At 51.3% G+C, this 20,818-nt stretch overlaps 1 protein-coding gene across 3 annotated transcripts; it reads left to right on the top strand.

The window, feature by feature from the left end:
- Positions 1–99: 99 nt before the first annotated feature.
- Positions 100–17,661, top strand: tmem104 (transmembrane protein 104). 3 transcript variants are annotated; one of them, XM_023836930.2, is made up of 10 exons: positions 100–679; positions 1,032–1,115; positions 1,738–1,859; positions 2,472–2,553; positions 4,121–4,217; positions 4,336–4,416; positions 6,297–6,396; positions 6,800–6,896; positions 12,991–13,084; positions 16,559–17,661. In XM_023836930.2, exons 2-10 carry the CDS (start codon positions 1,071–1,073, stop codon positions 17,314–17,316), a joined length of 1,476 nt encoding a protein of 491 aa, XP_023692698.2. In that variant the 5' UTR covers positions 100–679; positions 1,032–1,070; the 3' UTR covers positions 17,317–17,661. The 3 variants fall into 3 exon arrangements, with proteins under 3 accessions (XP_023692698.2, XP_023692699.2, XP_023692700.2); XM_023836931.2 differs by having other exon boundaries at positions 382–462; XM_023836932.2 differs by having other exon boundaries at positions 385–466.
- Positions 17,662–20,818: the final 3,157 nt, after the last annotated feature.

Here is a 20,818-nt window from a genome sequence, read left to right as displayed (position 1 = left end):
AGAGGCATTGATAAAGTATTAACTTATTTTGTAGATTGACTAGATTGCGAGATTGAAATCACGTTACACTAATTTTACAACCATATGCAACTTCAAAAAAGTATTGAAATGCAATATAAAACTGCTGTTAACTTTCCTTATGCATTACATAAATGTAACATCATTTCATTCACAGAATGCCAAGCTGAAAGTGGTTTTACTTTTATTTAGATTTAAGTCCCTCCGACCCGTAAATCACCAGCTCTGGCGAGTCTAATTAAGGAAAGCAGCGTACATTGTAGGCTGGCCGAAAGGTTAGGAACCTCCTACCAACGCGATGACAGGTACAGAGATGTCGCCGGCGCGCTTTCTGACGGCGCGTATGCGCAGCCGCAGCCGCGTACCATTCCCAGTCCCAGTCCCATGACACGCGCCTTGGCGCATGCGCGCTGAACTTCGCTCGCTGCCTCAGTTGAACCGAACGTAGGTAATGCGGCTGCTGGAGGTGCTACAGTGATTCAGGCCGCGGGAGGAAGCGACGCAAGCGGCAGTTTTCCTCAGCTTTGCAGCTTGAGTCGCTTTTTTTGGTTGAAGCTGCTGGGATGATGTAGAAATTAGGTTTCGGCTGGCTAATATCTTGAGGTAGCTGTGTTAGCTTGCTAGCTGAACTGCAGTTTGCCCACAGCGCACGGAGGAATAGGTGAGGCGTGTGATGTTTTTCCAGACTAACGTGATCTCTATCTGATCAGAAGCTGAAAATAGGCGCTGCCGCGCTGGGAAGCTGAGCAGGGCTTTGGGGTTTGTTAGCGGCGGTGTACCTCTGCTACTGTAATGTTGACATATCAGCTTTGTTTCACGCGAATGAGCTTCAAAGCTGTGTACCCGCTCATCGTTTCCAACTCTTGGCGTGATTCCTGTGGTAACTTTTTACAGCCTGAATTCGGTCCATGTGCTCTCTCTCATGTGCCTGCTTGCTACCCGCGTTGTGAACTCCCTTGACATATAACGTTACTGTTACTACCATGAATTCTGTGTGATTTTACTCCTTTTAGGTTTTGACTGCCTTTCTGCGACCGTGGTAACTGCCAGCCATGGCCGGTGGCATCACGGAGACTGGGGAGCCGTATTCTCCTTATGTAAGTTCACCAGGTTTATTACTGTTCCTACTTTCCTCAGTTATGTGTAGAACTAAATATTCACATTTTTCCATAACGTGTTCATCAGCTCCTCCTTTAAACGTGCCCTTTAAAGCTCTGCCACTTAATATGGGGAGATCCTTTCATGCGTGCTGTAAATTGAGTTATCTCAGAAAAAGGAAATAACGTGTGACTGAGGCGGATATTTCATATAAGATGGGTTTAGTTTTTGCAGAGTTTGCTGAATCGTTAGCCGCTCGCAACTGCAGTTGCTGACGACGGCATTAATTATTATCTCTGGGATGTGTAATGTTACTTTGCTGGCTGGGTTTGAGTGTCTGGGCTCTGATAAGGTTTCGACTTACAGTGTTCCGGTCATTATGGGGAAATATCGGTAATGGACACGCTCCTGTAGGATAGCATGCAAAATAGTCTCGTGTTTAGCATACTGGATTTTGGATCCAAACACTTTTTCAAGCTTTCAAGAAATCGTTGTTTCTCTTAGGAAATGTTACTACTGTATATAATGTTGCTTTGTAATTTTTCTTTACTGTGACGTATTACACCACAACATATTCCCTGTACTTGGGTCCTGATCATTCCCCCCCCCCCCCCCGTGCAGGTGGGCATGGTGTACATGTTCAATCTGATCGTAGGTACTGGGGCCCTAACTATGCCCAAGGCCTTTGCCACGGCCGGCTGGGTAGTGAGCCTGACTCTCATCTGCTTCCTAGCGTTTATGAGGTAAGGCTTTATAGCTGTTGTGGCCCAGCTGACACAGTCACTGGGTTTTTAAATAAGTCCGCGTGTATAAACACTAATGGCCAGTTAATGATTGACTGTTAATGATTCTTCTTGCTTCTGCTTAAATGCAGAAGTAGCTTTTCCCGCTAATGTTCTTTGAGCCACGAGGGCTTTTTCTTAAACGCAGTACCTCCTGCTTGCCCTGTTTAGTGAATTATGCATTACGGTGTAATTTAAATCTCTTATCCAGGGGTCTTTGTTTTCCTGAGGTGTTTATGTCTTTAGTTCACTTGTTTAGCCACCAGGTGTCAGTGTTGAGCCGTTTTGCTCAGCAAGTTGTTCGTGTCCTGTAGTATGGGACTGTGACGCGGTAGTGGTTTAGGTTTTGCGCACTTATTTTCTCTCATTTTTTGGTTAAAATCTAAGTTGAAATAATAGTATATTTAATTGTATTTGAATTGAATGTGAACTTTTCTAATTATCCATTTATTTAGGGATACATTTTCATTATAATGTAGAAATCAGGTAGAGCATCCTTGGATGCATAGTGCAGTGGCGGTTTGGCCGGGTTACCATGGTGGTTGAAGGCAGCATGTTCCTCTGTCCTCGTAGCTACATGACCACCACCTTTGTCATTGAGGCCATGGCTTCCGCCAACGCTCACCTGCGCTGGAAGAGGCGGGAGCAAGAAGAGGTGAGCACTTCCTGTTTCCCACACCGGCCAAGTATGCTGAGGCGCTGCCGCTATGGCGGGTAAATGGCTCCCTCCTTAGAGTGTTTGGAAGCCTGCAAACGGAGCTTAGGCCGCCCTCCACCCTGCTGGATGTGCTGCTGAAGGGAGTCCCTGAAGGAGGGGTTGGAGTGTCATCTCTGGCAGAAAAACCATTTAGGCATGTTGTTGGGTTTTTAATAAGTCATTTAGTTTTTAGCCATGAAACTCCAAGTTAATTACACTTCTGCTTCTGTGGGAGCTATTCCTAGTGTCCCAATTTGCACCTTTGATATATGAACCTCCTCAGATAGGTAGTATGAGTGCGTAAGAGAGCTCTGGTGGGAATATTTACTTGGAAAAAATCGTAAATTAATTTCCCCTTGCATGATACAGATCAGTGGCTTTGCAAATTGAACTCATTTGAAGCCAGTGATATATTGTCCAATTTTAGAATATCTATTGCTGTGGAAAGTGAGCAGTGAATCTCTTGAAGGGTTTACAGTGATAACAATATTTCAGGTGCAGAGGAAACTTCTCTTCTTACTGACCTAGAGGAGGCGAAGTTTCCTTAATTGTAAATTACTCGGAAGAGTCAGACATTTCCGTGGCTGTTAAATCGACTGCTGTCGGCTTCTGAGATGAATTGTCTGCTTTGGTGGATGGGAAGTTACTGGAGGTCATTGGGAATTTGTCTTCCCTGTCAGACAGTCCCCTGAAGGGCACCCTCAACTTAGCAGCAAGTTCCGTATGTTCTGATCGGTCGTGTTAGTTTTCTTACCGTGGATTTAGGCTTCTTTTTGCACAGATTGGGCCTGAACTGTGACTGAAACCTGTAGATCTTTTCACTTCATACATACTGGTCCTCCTGCCTGCTTTTTGCCAGTTGTGTATTGATTATGGGATGTATACACCGTTGAGCCAAAACATTATAACCACCCCCATGTGAAGTGAATATTGGTGATCTCATAAAAATGGTGCATATCAAGGTCTACGACAGTGGTCACCAAACCCTACTTCTGGAGGTTTGCAACCCTGCAGAACTTAGGTGCCTTAAGTTAACACATCTGATACAGATAATCAGGCCGCTTGGTAGCATTTCAGTACTAGAGCCAACTTAGCGTCAGAATAGCTAGCTGCAATACTTATCTGCATCGGGTGTGTTACCCTTGGAGCACTGGAAGGAGATCGCCTGGTTCATCCCGTTTTCTGTTGCATCATGTGGACAGCTCTGTGTCAAGCAACTGTGGGATGAGTTTGACCAACAAGTTTGATTGGTGGCTACACAGTCCACCGCGAGCAGCTACTATTAGCTTACCATCTGACTAGTATATCCCAGACCTTGACATACACCTTCTGTACGAGGGACCCAACATTACTCAACTCATGTGAGGCTGGTCATAATATTTGGGCTCATCGGTGTAAATCTGAAGCGTAGCCTGTTTTGGATAGATCATATGTAAGATGAGGTAAATCTGAAGATTAAACAATGGCAGTTGTCATGTCTAGAGCTGAACTCGGTGACCTGATTTTTACCCCCCCACCCCAAAAGATCACCGACAGTGATTCCACTTCAGACTATTCTGACGACGACGTGATGGTCAGGGGCCGGTCAGAACCACAGGAGACCCGGCCCATTCTCTCAGTCCGTGAGTATAAACGTGTGTGATAAGGCCAGTCATTTGCAAACCTGAGAACCTGTGACACAGGATCACATGACCCTCACAGCTCCTCCTGATTGGCTACCGTCTTTCCCTGCACTTGCAGAAAGGTCCGCGTCGGTGGACCAGTTTGACATTTTGGAGAGGGTGGAAATGGGACAGATGGCCTCCATGTTCTTTAATAAAGGTGAGCATCCCCCTGGGGGCCGGTAACGACGTGGATTCGTGGTTATCCTGCTTTTAAATCCCGGGAGAAGCCCTCACCCCTGTAAGTGTGGAGTTCCACCTTCTGACCACCGATGTGTGTCTGGACGTAGACGTGTCTGGAAGTAGACGTGTCTGGTGCGTGTGGGAGAGCCGTGTCTCGTTGGCGCCTCTCGGTAATGGGATTCTTGTGTCGAACCTCTGTCTGAACCCCCCGTGGTGTCTGTTGGCAGCAGCGATCACTCTGCACTGGGGTTGACTGAAGGGTAGGAGGACCATCTGGAGGTCCTCGAGGCCCTGCTGATGGACAACATCCATTTGTAATTGGCTACCAGGGTCAGCTTCCCCCCGCCACTCAAGCCCCTCCAATCATTAAAGTGTTGAATTGCCTTAGCTGCTAACTTCTCTGTTTCGGGCTGGTATTGCCAACGGCGTTTTGACCTGTTGAGTCGTGGAACGACTCACTTCCCCAGAAAGATCATAGCTGACAGCAGCTCCCCTTGACCCAGAAATGCGATAACTTCCCACTTTTGGGTACGGACTGTTCTCGCTTCTGGGCTTCAGCCGTCGCCTCCCCACCCCCCCACCTGTGCCTGCACACAAATACTGACCCAGTTTGTCTGCTGGCTTTACCCAGAAGCAGTTGTGGCAGATGTCTGTATTAATTTTAATAAGACCGATGGGTTTTTTTTGTCCATGTGTTTTGGTCTCCACAAGGTGGCGCTCTTGCTTTGTGCTTCCAATCTCTTGTTGCGATGTCCAGCTTTGGCATTTGCTTGTGTGTTTGTAGTTTGTGCTGTTGTACGTCTTGCATCCCAGATGGTGTCTGTTCTACTCATCCTTTCGTAAATGAGCTTCCCATCATCCCCCCCCCCCCATTCAGGAATGACTAGCTCCTTATATCCCGGGTCTCTAGCTCTGTATAGGAGTAGAGGTGAAGGCTGCACTCTTCCTTCACAGCACTGGCTGTCACTCACCAACTCTCTCTGTCTGAATCATGGATCCATCTGAGGCCCTTTACAGCCCCGGTTGACCTCACTACTGAGCAGTGTAACTGGTTCCTTATTTCTTAACTAGCACTCCTGCAGGGAACTCCAGGCACAAGATTAATTACTGCAATGGTAGTGTAGTTCCACCCCAGGCCAGGGGGGGAGCCCTGACTCGGGTCATCTGAGTAATGGCAGGTGCACTCCTGTCTCGGAGGGAGGCCGCTCCAACCGACGGAGCCCCTGGGGGGAGGCTAATTGCTATGGCATAGAGATGCACAGCTACCGCGTCCTCGGCAGGTGCGAGGACACGGCTTGCGCTGCGTCATTAAGCTCGTTAAGGCTGCCGCTCATCGAGCCGCACCAGGAACTGCGAATGTGGGTCGTCCAGTGTCTGCTCAGGCCCCGGTTTAATCGCTGTGACGGGCGGCGGCCACACGGGTTAGCATGTGACCCGCTGGTGCCTTTTATGGAGTGCTGGTCCACTGTGAGATTCACGCAGCAGGGGCCGGGAACCTCAGTGCCATCAGCCTTCAGGAGATCACCTCGGTGACGTTCCTCCCCCATCCCTGGGAAGGGATGTTCTAAATGGGGTCAGGGCAACATTGGGCTGAAACTTTCAGTGGGTTCAACTGGCGTGCTGGGATGGGTCCAGTACCTTAACTAACCATGTGATCAGGCAGCCCGTCCCAAAGAGAAGACTAGTCGCGTAGTTCCTGCTTGATTGAATGATGTGGTTGAATGATACTAATGAAAGGTTTCACTGTGTGGCACAAACTTGTGCAAATGGTTGATCTTTATAAAAACGCAGTGCTCTCCTGTGCCTAAAGGGGGCCCCCTTCTGATGTGTTTGTCTGTGTGTGTGTCTCCTGATCAGTGGGTGTCAACATGTTCTATATCTGCATCATCGTGTACCTGTACGGAGACCTGGCCATCTACGCTGCGGCCGTGCCCATCTCCCTGATGGAGGTCGCCTGGTGAGCTGCCGGAGCCGTGCTTCTTCCCCCCCCCACACCCCCACCCCAGTCTGCACCTCCGCCCCTAGGGCCCGCAGTAGTGGCTTTACGGTGCTCCCTAACCCCTCTGATCTCCTTGTCTGCTGGCTCCCAGACATGTTTTTATTGCTGTGGATAATCCCGCCACTTTTGGTAGTAAATAGTATAAATATCAGAGTCCCAAGAGCAGTGTGGTCCTTCCGCCTTGTCGCGCTGCGCCCACGGCTCGCAGCTGCTCTGTCCACTGTAGTAATGCAATCAATCCTTCATCATAGTTTTTGCTGTAATTGTGACTTTACACGGCCTGCAGAAGGTCAGTTGGTCAGGTCAACACCCCTTTAGCGTGTTCTAGGCCCTTCTGATGCCCTCCTGTGTCCTGTCGCAGCGGAAACCTGTCTTGCAGCGCCGGCGTTGTGAAGTACAACGACACGGAGGCGTGCTGGGGTCCCGTGCGAAGGGAGGATGCGTACCGTGTCTTTCTGGTGAGTTCCGTTCCCTGAACACCCCCCTCCAGTCCTCTGAGTCTCCTTCTCTTTCCCTGCTACCTCCCGTCAGGACCTAAACCACACTTTGTACCCTCCAAGTCTAACACCACCAATTGCACCCCCCCCCCCCCCACCCCATCCCACTTGGTACAGTCTTGGTACAGGGCTGGCCTGTAAATACAGCCATGCTCGACCATTCATTTGGGCAGAATGTACCAGTTCGTACTTTTGGGGGGGGACCCCGCTGAGTCTGTCGTGGACTCTTACGTCCCTCTGTTAAGCAGAATGTCCTTGGTGCCCTTGAGTCTGTGTGGGGGGGTGAACCTGCTGTTTCCCGCGGCCTGTCCCTTTAAATGCAGAGGACAGCCAGTGACTGTCTGCCAGCTGTGTCTCTGCTCGTCTTGCCTTCAGTCAGCCTCCTGCGGCCTTTTAACAAAGTGGAATTATGTTGTTTTTTTATATAATCCACATTTCCCTTTGTTTGCCCTGCGGGCTTGTTTGTTTATTTGTGGGAGCAGGGGGAGTCGGGATGAGCGACTGTTCCCCCCCCCCCCACAGTGGCGTGTTAAAGGGCCCGGAGATCCCCCCCCCCACATCGCGCGATCTTTGCCCTCTCTGCTTATTAGTTTTGACACACCCAAAAGATTAAGTGCGTGTGACTGAAATTCAATTCTTATTTGTCAGTCATTTTCCCCCCATTTATTGGTTTCTCTCGTCTGCTGGCACTGAAAACTCTTCGACTGTATATTTTTGTCCTTTTTTTTCCTCCTGGACCTTTTATTAAATTTCCTTTTGGCTCCAGGTCTTCCTAGAATAAGTCATGACTTTCTTCAAGCCGCTTTTCCTCAAGGGTGCCGTCAGTCATGTGCTTTGGTGGTTAGGCAGCTCTACCGGAAGGGACCAAACGAGGAATTGAGACCTTGGGAACGTCCTGAAGGTGTATCTTTGGTCAGGCTTCGTTCTTCGGTTGAACGCTGGAAACAGTGTGCCGTCATTTTGAATCCACCGTTGCATTCTGGGTGTCCCCGAATGCCCAGGACCCACGACTGTACTTATCTGGTCAGCAGCTCAGCTACAGCTGCGTCGACGCTCTGTTATGACGGTGTGCAGGTTGCAGCCCTGTAGGACTCCGAAGCTGGACCTGAACCTGCGTACAGGGCAGAAAAATCCCAAAGCGATTTGATTCGTCCTGTCGTGTCGGCTTTAAATTTGGAACTAACCTCCCCCCCCCATGTTGATGATGCAGCTTCTCTGTGGGGCAGCTACTCTATGGGGAATTTCTGAGGGAGGGAATGTGTGTGTGTGTGCGCGCGTGTGTGTGTGCGCGTGCGTGCGTGTGTGCGCGTGCGTGCGTGTGTGTGCGTGCGCGTGTGTGTGTGTGTGCGCGTGCGCCCCCGTGTCCCCTGAGCTCTCAGCAGGTATCTCCATGAGGACTGGTTACCTTTGCAGGTGCCATCTGTCCTGGTCTTATAACACACCATAGACCTCGCACACACCAACACGCAAACGTTCGCTGTTATCTTGCTGTCTTTTCAGGTTGCTGCGTTTCAGTAATGTGTGTGTGTGTGTGTGTGTGTGTGTGTGTGTGTGTGTGTGTGTGGCTGTGATGCCCCCCCCCCCCAGGTGAAAACACAGGTCATGCTCCTGTAGTCAGGTGGGTTTTAGTGCGTGTCTCTGTGGGATGTGAGTTCATCCTGACTGGTTGTCCCAAGGTTCTGCTAAATGGGGGCTGTTTGTCTCCCTTTACCTTGCCCCCCCCGAGGGCTTTGCTCAACCTCATCCTCTGAGCCTTGTCATGGGCGTGGGGTTTGTCAGAGATCTATTTCCAGTCCGTTTCTGCCGTGTCCCATCGGGCTCCGTGTTTATGAGAGGCTGCGGCTTCTCATTCCTTCCCTCTCCTCCCCCCCCAGCTCGAAGGTTGTTGTAAATTTTTCCTCCTGTGCCTCCCCCTCGCTCCAAAAAGCCTGCACCGTGAGTCAGGCGGGAAGCAGAGATGAACAGAAAGTGAGGTTTATAATGGGCCTCCCATGGTTCGGCGGAAGGGGGGGGCTCTGTTTGCATGGGTCTCACCCCCCGCCAACCCCACCTTAATATCCACACGCAGTGTGAAAATCCTAAGCCATGTAATTTGCTTTTGATAAACAGCTGCTCCTAACACAGGCCCTGATGTCGCGCCGCGTGTGTCCAGGCTGTCCGATGGCCTGCCGGCACACGGCGGACGTTCGCACCCCACTGACTGCTCCACATCTCATCTCGGCCATTGGGGTGTCCTGTGACCCACACCCACCATCTTCCTGTGTTATCGGGCCCTTCTGACCTGGTTTAACATCAGCCAGAGCAGATTTGGTGACGCTTCATGTGCTTAAACATCATGGATTTAAGGAACAATGGTGTGTGTCGTGTCTGGCTTAGTTCCTGCGCTATAGGGTTACACCTAAGGTTGGTGGTTTGAATCCCGTTTCTGGCGCTGGGCTGGCATCCCATCCCGGGCGCCCCCTGCTTACTGGGATGGGCTCCAGGCTTCATGTCATTGTGCGGTGGCTGGTAGGTCAGTCCATTAGTTCATTTATCTCAAGGGGAAATTCAGCAGCAAAGGGACACGAAGCGCAGAGATACGAACACATTCTGCCGGCAGCATAAACAGGAAAATATATTTATATATAAATAAATCTAAGTGTTTAGGAACCTGGAGGCGTGGAATGGGGCGTGCTGTATTCCCGTCCGTAGCCTCTCCCTCTGCGAAGCCTGTAGGCGATGGACAACTTCTGCTGTATTCCCGTCCGTAGCCTCTCCCTCTGCGAAGCCTGTAGGCGATGGACAACTTCTGCTGTATTCCCGTCCGTAGCCTCTCCCTCTGCGAAGCCTGTAGGCGATGGACAACTTCTGCTGTATTCCCGTCCGTAGCCTCTCCCTCTGCGAAGCCTGTAGGCGATGGACAACTTCTGCTGTATTCCCGTCCGTAGCCTCTCCCTCTGCGAAGCCTGTAGGCGATGGACAACTTCTGCTGTATTCCCGTCCGTAGCCTCTCCCTCTGCGAAGCCTGTAGGCGATGGACAACTTCTGCTGTATTCCCGTCCGTAGCCTCTCCCTCTGCGAAGCCTGTAGGCGATGGACAACTTCTGCTGTATTCCCGTCCGTAGCCTCTCCCTCTGCGAAGCCTGTAGGCGATGGACAACTTCTGCTGTATTCCCGTCCGTAGCCTCTCCCTCTGCGAAGCCTGTAGGCGATGGACAACTTCTGCTGTATTCCCGTCCGTAGCCTCTCCCTCTGCGAAGCGTGTAGGCGATGGACAACTTCTGCTGTATTCCCGTCCGTAGCCTCTCCCTCTGCGAAGCCTGTAGGCGATGGACAACTTCTGCTGTATTCCCGTCCGTAGCCTCTCCCTCTGCGAAGCGTGTAGGCGATGGACAACTTCTGCTGTATTCCCGTCCGTAGCCTCTCCCTCTGCGAAGCCTGTAGGCGATGGACAACTTCTGCTGTATTCCCGTCCGTAGCCTCTCCCTCTGCGAAGCCTGTAGGCGATGGACAACTTCTGCTGTATTCCCGTCCGTAGCCTCTCCCTCTGCGAAGCCTGTAGGCGATGGACAACTTCTCCCCCGTGTCAGATTTCCAGGCTGGTCCGCAGCAGGGTTAACGAGCTCCTCCACACTGCGTTTAGTCCCTGCCGGAGACCGGGCCGAATCATCTGTGGGGACGTTTTGGAAGGTCCACCCCGAGTGCGGGTCAGGATCTCCAGCGGACCCCATCCCATTCGCACCATGGCAGGGAGTCCGTGGTAAACACTCCGAGGAGTGGGAGAGAGGGGGCACTTACGGCCCGCTAATCCCTGTTATGGTGTTAATCATGATTAATTAAGCTTTATGGCTGTTTGTGCTGGTGGGGTGGTGGGTGATGTCTGGGCCCCAGCTGAGAGATGGGCTCAGGGTTTTTGTGTGTGTGTGTGTGTGTGTGTGTGTGTGTGTGTGTGTGTGTGTGTGTGCTGTTGACGGAGACAGACTTCCACACCTCAGATTAGCAAGGTAACCTGGCTGCAAATGAAGTGGCCGGATGTGTACGAGGGGTAAAGTACGTGCCAGGCAGATGGGCCAGTCTGTGATGACAGCAGGGGACGTCTGCGTGCGATTTACACCGGTAACTCGGGCGAACGAGCGTCTGGATATGCAGCTCAATGCGGATTCGGATCAGCGGGGTCTCCTAAATCGGGAAGGTGACTGACATCGGCTGCTTTGGGCAGACCCCGCCTCGCACCCTGGCTTCATGGCTGGCGGGAGCCGAGAGCCAATCCGGTCGCGGCGCACAGATGCCTGCCAGGCGGGAGGAGTGGGAAAGCTACCGTGGTCCTGCGTCTGTTTCTCTGCTTGTGACCTTGCAGTCTTCGAAACCTTTCGCTTAACACCTCCGCCGCAAAGATCGATACGTGATGGGGGGGGCTGACTGTAGGGGGTGGAATTGAAGGTTAAAACGAGCAGACTGTGGCCCCGTACTCTGAGGCCTCGTAGATACTGCAGCCGCCGTCAGCCTCACTAAACAGGGTCTGTTTGGTAGGTATGCGGGTCTTCTCTTACTCCGCCAGGAGTCACTCCTCTTTAAGGGTGACAGATGGCCCCAAAAGGGGAGGAGGGGGTTCCGGATGCCTATAAATCCCTGCTCCCCGTGGCGTGTCTGCATAGATTACAGAAGGTCTGATGAGCTTTAATCGATGGCCTTTCATCTCCTGCTTATTCTGTCTACCACATAGTTTCTAAAGAGACGTCATACACTTGTTCACCACATATTTTATGTCCAGAGAAGCGGGGGGGGGTCAGTGGCAGGCTGGGTGTCTGGTTCTGGAGGATCAAGACAGTAGTTTGCCGCTCTGTAGTTAGACTGCGGATTGTTGGGCTGCTCTCTCCCCAATTGTCTGCTGCTTCTATGGAGACAGTCGGGTGTGTTGCCACTCTACGTTTATTCAGTTTGATCAATTTCTATTTTTTTTTCCTTCTACCCCGAGTCTGAACGTTCTCAGTCTGGCTCCTTTCCAGTCCATAAGATCTGAGGAATGTTCCCCACCAGGTTCCAAATTGGTACCCTGACCTGAGACCACCGCACCTTAATCTCTTGACCCAGGTGCCTGTGTTCACCAAGCAGATGTCCTCAGATGCTTGCACAGCTTGATTTACTGAGTGGTTGGTCCCACACTGAACTTCTGAATATTTGGGAGAAGTACCTCAAATCAAAGTACATATGCAGGAGGACGGCCTCTGTCACCCAGGAGTCCTGCCGCAGTTCCCAGTGGCTGTCAGCCCCAGCGCTGAGGCTGACCAATCTCTGGCCTGGTGCATAAATCCCACCTTCTGACAGCTGTGCTGTCGACTCATAGGATGCCCTGGGTCACTGAGTCCTCAGGTGTGAAACCTGGGGAAATGTTTTAGTGACGCGTCTGTGTGACGCACAGAGTGGATACCGGCCCCGTGCAGTGGTCCGGACAGCAGAGTCACTCCGCCCCTGTCATTGTGAATTTATCATGTCTGAGATGAAGAGGCTCCATTCTCTGATTGTGCCTCGTCCCTCCTCCCCCACCCCCCCGGGTGGGTAAATGGGTAAATTTAATTTATTGATTTTCATACTGGTTCAGCTCCTTCAGGCTCTGGGGTGCGTGACTGTGAGTACGAGCACCGTGACAGCCGGCTCTCAATTGGCCATATCTATCCCCCCCCCAGCCCCGGCCAGCCGGCCAAGGGAATCGCGGTAAATGGAGATGTATCGACAGCTTTCTGTTTATAGCCCAGAACCCAAGGCCTAATGGACGCTGCGCGGCTGCTCAGGGAATCTCCGTCCCGTCGCGGGCCGTCCTCTTTGTCATGTCTCCGTCCCCCGTGTAGATGCACAGCTCACCTCGTGATGTCGCGCCGTGAATGATTGCTGCCTTCTCGGCACGCTACATTCTTCACGTTGTGCACGCCTGAATCTCGTCGACTCGCACCCCCCCATAGCTGCAAATCAGTCAAACGTTTACACATCAGGTGGGAACGCTGACCGGCTTCTTCTGCGTGTGGCGGCTCAATCCGATTGGGCGTCTAATTGAATCGCTCTCTCTCTCTACCCCCCCCAGGCTGTCTTTACCCTTCTACTGGGCCCCTTTGCATTCTTCAATGCTCAGAAGACCAAGTACCTGCAGATTCTCACCTCTGTCATGAGGTGGATCGGTAAGCACCGCCTCCATCTGTCTCACCCACCCCTCCCAGGGGTGTCTGTGTGTCTGTCCCTCACCACACACCTTGGGGGATGGGGGGGGGGGGGGTGCAGACACCTCAGCCCCAAGCCATCATTCAGCCTGTCCAGAGCGTCTGAGCCGGAGCCTGGTTCCCGCTCCCGGAGGTCGGAGGAGATCCATTTCCTGCAGTATCGAAATGAGGCATCGCTGCTGTCGGCCTGATAAGTGTGGTGATTGAAGGCAGAGCGGGGATGGATTTTTCGGGGCTGGACTCTGTCTGGCGGTCATGGCGGCTGTCTCTCATTAGCATAGCTAATGACTGCTCATGGTCCGGGGGGGGGGGGGACGCCTCCACCCAAACTCTGCCTCTCTCCCTCTGTAAATTCACGGGCCGTGTTCCTGTCTGAGATGGATCCGGATCGTGTCTGTGCTGCCTCGCCTTAATCATTTCTGCCTGAAGTACACAGGCTCTCGTGGACACCTGTTAGCATAGCGGCTCAGGACGAGGGCCCGGTTCACATTGCAGGCGGGTGATGCTGTTGTACCTTTGAGAGAGGGCTGACCTGAATCGTATCAGAGGTGGAATCCTTGCCCCTTTTTGTGTCTCCTTGATCTGTTCCTCTTTGCTTTCGTTCCTCATATTTCTTTGACTCTGGGGGCCGTTGTTGTTTCATGTTCTCTTTTTGCTAATTTTTTTTTTGTTTTTTAAGTATGTAGAACAGCTGTCCCCCCTCACCTAGATGAGCCTATCCTATGAAGCAGCAGGTCCCCAACATTCTGTCCAGGGTGTCCCTTGCCAGGTGTTAGGTGACCCACCCGTGCAAAATGACAAGGAGGAAGGTAGAAGGAGGACATGAAATGATCGGTTAAGTCCCAGTATGGGTCCAGACAGCTGCACGGGCCATAAGCACTGCCGATGTGGACATGCAGACGTTCGGTTCGGCGCTGCTTGCTTTATGAGCGCCCCCTGCAGGTTGAGTGGGCACCTGCTGGCCAACCAATCACTTTTGACAATGATGTGACATTGGGGGATCATTTTGTGGCACAAGAATATACTGTTTGTTTACTGTGTGTGTTTGTGGTTTCAGCCTTAAAAAAAAAAAACTAATTTAAATTGTCATGTATTTCAAGGCTTCCTGCTGTCATACCGTGTGCCTTAATCAGAGCCCAGTTGTTTAATAATTAGCACGGAAGGTGCCTTCATTAATATTAATGAAACAGAAAGCAAATTCTATCTAAAGTTTTAGTGTTTAGGGACAGGAATGAATAAGCACAGCCCCCCCCACCCTGACTCATGCCCCCACCTTGCTGCATTTTTTTCTGATGCAACTGCATGTGTAAATGGCTGTTTAAAGCAGGCTTCACCTAACCCATAGTGCTCTAGTGAGACACTGGAAGAATCCGAACAGGGTTTGCATACTCAGTCCCTGATTGGTTTAAGTCAATTATCATCTGTCACTTTATTGGCTCCTGTTGGGTTAAACAAAAAAAAATAACATCTGACAAGGTGTAATTCCTCTCACTGTTCACCATTGTCCGAGGGCCAGAAAAGGGAATGTCACTTCACTTTGATGTGGGATTCTAATGAAGCTTGATCAACCTTCAGCTTGCGTTCTGTGGTGCTAAGCAGACAAAAACAAACTGCCTGAGATGCTTCTTTGAGGACCTCAGAATGTCTTACCAGCCCTTCTGTCTGGAGTAAGAGACTAAAACCCTCTCTGAGAAAAGGAATGGGTCTAAAATCACAGAATTAATCATTTTAGGTTGATCCACAACCTTCTAAACCTCACATTAGACCAACAGCTAAATGAAAAAACCTCCCCAAGCTGCTCATTCTGTCCTGGTGCTTAAACATCAGTATTGTGGAGGATGGAGTTGGTCAATAGGAGTAGGCCTACCTGGCCGTACTCGTGAACCCACATCTAATACTCAAGGTCAGAGGACATTTTTTCCCCACTCCAAATATCAAGGATACATCAGTTGCACCCCAGGTGCATTCTCAGGAGGCAAGTTATCTTGCCAAGACCACAAGTACGGTCTTTGCGTTCTTGGTATTGGGAGAAACCCCAGGTATCCTTTATTTAAAAACATGCCCAGGAGCTCTCTTGGAGTGGACTCAAGGAAGGCGACCAAACGAGGAGTTCCACAGCTTTTATCGAAGATGCTGCAGGAAGTGTGACAGAACTGTTATTTATTCAATCCTGCCTGCCTGGGTGCGGTGCTCCATGTTTAGCACCAGTTGGACCTTTCGGAGGTTCAGACTAGGTGGGTCGTCTACATAGCAAAGAAAAGGGGCAGCTGGTTCTGGAGTGACAGAACACCTAAGAATCGTACATCCATTTCTGCTTCTACGGAACGTGTATCCATTCATCTGCTAAGAGGGAGCCTGAGATCTATCCCAGGCAGCACCGGCACGCGGTAGAGCAGTAGGGCATGTAGCTCTTCACATACCAATCAGATGTGGGATTCGAACCCTGAGTCCTGCCGGTGTGAGCCAAGCGTGATGCTCACTGAGGCTTGGTACCACCCTCTGTATCTTCAGGGCATGATTTCCGATTCAGGTGAGGGTTTCTCCCCTGTTGCCAACTTCAAAGGGCCAACCGATTTGTGGTAGTTTGTGGTTTGATGGGTTCTTCTCGACAAAGAGGCAGAATCGTCTCTGGATTCCTTCTAAGCACCGTAGATAATCTGTGGGCTCATCCGGCGGATAGAGAGACACCTTTCTTAACCGCGTAACGTCCGACTTGGCACTCCAGGTGGAAGTGAACCGCACCGTGGTAATGTTGAGGCAGCAGGTGGCGTGGCGTGGCGTGGCGTGGCGTGGCGTGGCGTGGCGTTAGCGGACGTGACCTTGCAACAGCGTCTCCCCCGAATGGCGCGGCACCTGCGGCCCCGGCCCGCTTGCTGGTGTGTGGCGAGCCCCCGCCTGCCCTGACGGGTATTTATAGACGCCCCACCTTGGGTTAAGCAGCCCGGCAGAGACTTACAGATGTATCTGCCGCCCCCCCACACCCCAAATCCTGGGGGAGACGTTTGCTGCAAGGTCACAGGTGCAATCAGCCAAGGAGGAACACGAGTCGTGTGTGTGGGGAAGCACCCAGCCCACCTTGTGATTCACAGAGGATCACCAGCAGGTGCAATCAGCTCCACAGTCACTCTGATGACTGGATCCTCAGTGAACGCTCTGACAGAACTCTGGCTGTGTGTGTGTTTCCCTTTCTTTTTCCCTGCGCCTCATCTGTTCATTTATTCCTTTCTCTGCTTTTTTTTTTTTTGTTTTTCCTATTTTCCTTGAGCCGGACTGTCCTGCATTAAAACACCACATAGAGAATTTAATCTTTGAATGTTTGTTAAATATGAATGTCTGGATCCGCAGTGCTGGTTTATCTCTCATGACGGAGACCTGGCGCTCGTATGACGCTCCCCTCCCCCACCAAATCTAACTCCGCCCCCCCGTGCCTTTCAGCGTTCTCCACCATGATCGTCCTGGCGCTGATCCGCATCGGGAGGGGCAGTGGCGAGGGTCACCCGCCCGTCGCCCAGCTCTCGGGCGTGCCCAACCTCTTCGGCGTCTGTGTATACTCCTTCATGTGCCAGCACTCGCTGCCCTCGCTGGTGACGCCCATCTCGGACAAACGGCGCCTCGGCCCTATGCTGCTCGCTGACTACTCCCTCATCCTGGCCTTCTACGGCCTGCTCTCCTTCACGGCCATCTTCTGCTTCGATGGTTCGCAGCTGCGTGACATGTACACGCTGAGCTTCACCGACGACTGTCAGCTGATGGCGCCGCTGCGCTACTTCCTGGGCCTCTTCCCTGTCTTCACCATCAGCACCAACTTCCCCATCATTGCTGTCACGCTGCGGAACAACTGGAAGACGCTGTTCCACCGCGAGGGGGGTACCTACCCCTGGGTGGTGGACCGCGTGGTATTTCCGCTCATCACTCTGGCGCCCCCTGTCATCGTGGCCTTCTGCACGCATGACCTGGAATCTCTGGTGGGCATCACTGGTGCCTACGCTGGCACGGGTATCCAGTACATCATCCCGGCCTGCCTAGTGTTGCTCAGCCGGCGCCACCTGCAGCCCGTCCTGGGCCGTGAGGCCATCAACAAGCACGGCTCACCCTTCCGCCACACCTTCTGGGTGGGCTTCGTGCTGCTGTGGGCCACTTCCTGCCTGTTGTTCGTCACGGCCAACATCGTCCTGACGGAAACAAAACATTGAGACTATGGTACCGCTTTTGTTTCCCTGTTTCTTTTATTTTAAGTGCAATTTTATACCAAGGGCCTTAAAGAACTCGCAGTGCACAGTTGTGCAAAAGACTTTTAAAATTTTAAAAAAGCTGTAATTTTAAATTATTCAGAAGGACCAAATTCATGCATAGACCTCCAGGGGGCGTCTGACTCCTGGTGAGAAGCCTCCTTACGTTCTGAGATGATGTTCTGCTGAATGTTCCTGCCAGGGATGTTAGCTGCTCACATCCAGACCAGCTTGCGTATGAGCCCATATCGATAGTGTAAAAAGTCGTCTCCTTTTCCCCACCATGTACAAATAAAAATGGAATTGAAAGATCTGTGTTCCGCTGACATTCAGTTGGGCTTTTGGGGCCAATCGGCAAACTCCCACAGCGAGATGTTTGATTCGCTGACGACGGTGCTCACTGCAGCTGGTGTTGCAAGGCTCCTGTCCAGCTGTGCACTGGAAGGGGCCCCTGAAACACTGGAAGTGTCAAAGATCTGGAATTTAAGCGGTTAGAGCTTTTTAAGGCTTTATGTTCTCTGTTGATCCTAAGGCTCCTGAGAGGTCTGTGGGGGTGAGAGAGAGTGTGAGTGGTGTAGACCACATGTCCCATGTGGGTCAGGTGACGGCAGCATCTTCCATGCTGAACTGCCCACCCCCCCCCCCACTAGCCCATCTTTCAGCCCCCTTTTTTTGCTGCATGGGTGTGTTTTGGGAGATTACCTTCTGATGGGCAGGAAAAAAAGTCAAGATGTGAATTTGAGGGCAGTTGATTCAGATCCCAGGGGGGGGGGGTTCTGAGTAGGGTACTTCAACTGAATAGTTTAAAATGGGGGGGGTGTCTGTTGGGGGGGAAATTTCTGACTGATAAAAAAAGAAGAAACGGTGAGTGTTTTTGTTCTGCCCTATTTGGTGAAGGTTCCCCCGTTGTTTGTCCACTGGAGGTGTTTCTGGTGTTTACTTTTGGTGAGTATCTTTGGGGCTTTGCTGGTGGGGAGGGGGGGGCAGGGTCTGTCACGTTAAATATTCTATTTGTGTTCACTTACCACTCGCCTTGAGTTTGTCTTACAAAAGAGCATCCAGTCTGTACCGGCTTCCCCAGTGTCGTCACGTTGCCACGGCACCACCTGCATTAGGTGGGGGGGGGGGGCTGTTTATCAGCCTCTGTGTTATGCCCCCCCTCTCTCCCCCATCTCCCTCTCTGGCCTGTCAGATAAGATGCATGTAAGCCACTATTCTACAGCAGACAGCCGGTCTCTCCTGGAAATAAACTCCGGGCTCAAACTCGGGCGTCTGGTTTGACTTTGCGAGCGGCGCGTCCCTCCGTGAATAAGCATCGGCGCCTGCCGTCCGTCACCACGGCGATCGCACCGCTACCTGCAAATCGGCCCCATGGACTCCTAAGAGAGATGTAGATGAGCGGGGACTCATTCCACTCCCTGCCAATGGGCTATTAATAAGATGACTTTTTAGTGGTGCTCAAGTGTTGATGGGTAGAAATAAATTTTGGGTGTTTTATTTTCATAAACACCTTTTACCTCGAGTCTCACATTCTCCCGCAATGATTCAGAAGCTCGATACATTTTTTTTTTTTTTTTTGTCCCCTTCTGTCAACGTGGGCAAATCGATCTTTGCTGTTGTGAGTCTTTCTGTCTTCCTCCTCAGTCTTGAGTGTCACTTAAATCCCTCTAAACCTGGGGGGGGGGGGGGCGGTATAGGGTTGTCCCGGTTTTTTGTTCTCGCTGAACTCCCACCTGCACATTTTCACAGAGCGCTTCTGTGACATTGCTCTGTATTTCTGTCACGTTCGCAGGTGTTCTTCAGCTAACATGCCTCGGGGGGGGGGCTGCTCCCCCTGTGTGTTGTTATAAAATATTTAATTCTTGCTGGAATGTAAACAAATCTAAACATTTGTTGGGTTTATTCAGTGTTTGCCCGAACGATTTGTTCATCTTCTGAAACGACGGGACCGTTATTCCCAGATGGGAAATTCCTCAGCCTTCATTTTTTATAATGCTTTACACTTTTTATACAGTTGTTAGTTTAGCGTGTCTCCCTCTACTGCGTTCATTTTTATCAGAATGAATCTGAATTAATCTAATTAATAAATTAATCTAATTAAAAGGTTCAGCAGGAAAACGGCAGAAAAATCTCCCAGCTTCTGGGTTTTTAGCCTGAAAACTGAATGCATTTTTCTGGACAGCAGGTGGCGCAGTGGGGGAGGACCTGGGCCTGTGCACGGGAATCGGCTGTAACCTTAACCCACCACATGTTCTGTTAACGGCTGGCTTTCACCCTGACACACAGTACCTTTTTTTTTTTTTTTTTTTTTTTTTTTTTTTTTAAAAATCTTTGGTTTCTAGAAGCTTCCTCACAAATTGCCTCTAAACATCGTAATTTACCCCACACTTTTGTGCTGGTTCTCAGTTCTGACTTGACTGCTGTACTGAAATCTAATTTGCCCCCCAGGCCTGTAACGTGGGCCCTGTATGTGAGAGGCTATAATTGCCAATGGAGACTTTTGCGCAGCATAATTTATTCGCATCCAGTTTGATTTTCGCATGATTAATCTGATTAACGGCTGAGGCGCCGAGACCGCAGACGCGCCGCGGTGCCGGGAGCTCCGACACGGAAGGTTGGAGGGCTTTGCGGCGTGTCGGGAATGTGAGCCGCGACCCACCATCTGATCGAAGTCACGGCACCGGGGAGGTCCAGAGGATCGGATGGCAGTCTCTCCGTCTCGGCATGTCTGTCACACTTAGCCGTCTGTCGCCAAGAGCGCCATGGAGATGTCCTGCCTTCAGGTAGGTCACCACTGGGGGGGTTGATGACTGTGACAGTGGACCCCAGTGCTGGGTTTACTGGGCGTAATGGTGGTGCTGTGTTGAGATAAGAGTTATGAATCCAATCAGACCTTTGTATCTAATAATATAATAACTTTTCATATTGATATTCATTCTTCATTCTACGCTTTTGGTGCTGAAGGTTGTGGGATGCAACTGGATTACCCATAATCCTTTGTGCCTGCCCTGTTAGTCACGCAGGGATTCCCCCCTTCTTGCACATTCCGCCTCTTTAAGGAATTCCCCCCTCCCCTGCTGCCATTGTGATTAACTCTGGCTCGCGCCCCCGGAATCTCCCGTGCAGGTGTGAGCCGTGAGCCGCCCAGCCACGCCCTCCGCCGCGGGCCCCCGTTGAACGTGATTTGCACCTGTAACACGCCTGATTATCGCCTCGGCGCAGGTGCGCGTGACTCACTCGCTGGGTTCCAGCTCTCCAGCTACTTCCTGACAAAACAAAAAAACAAAAAATAAAGCTGCTCGACGACTCATTCCCTTCACGGATGAGGATTTGGCTGCAGAATTCGGTGCTTTATCTGGTCTGCCACAGATCTGCAGGCAAGCCTCTCTGGCTGCCTCAGGGCCCCTCCCAGGGGTGCTTCTCATCTCCTTATCGGCCGAGGGCCGGTTAGATCCGGCCCCCCCCT

This window comes from Paramormyrops kingsleyae, chromosome 22, assembly GCF_048594095.1.
Source record: "Paramormyrops kingsleyae isolate MSU_618 chromosome 22, PKINGS_0.4, whole genome shotgun sequence".
NCBI classification, from domain to species: Eukaryota; Metazoa; Chordata; class Actinopteri; order Osteoglossiformes; family Mormyridae; genus Paramormyrops; species Paramormyrops kingsleyae.
This window is presented reverse-complemented; position numbering and strand designations above follow the sequence as displayed.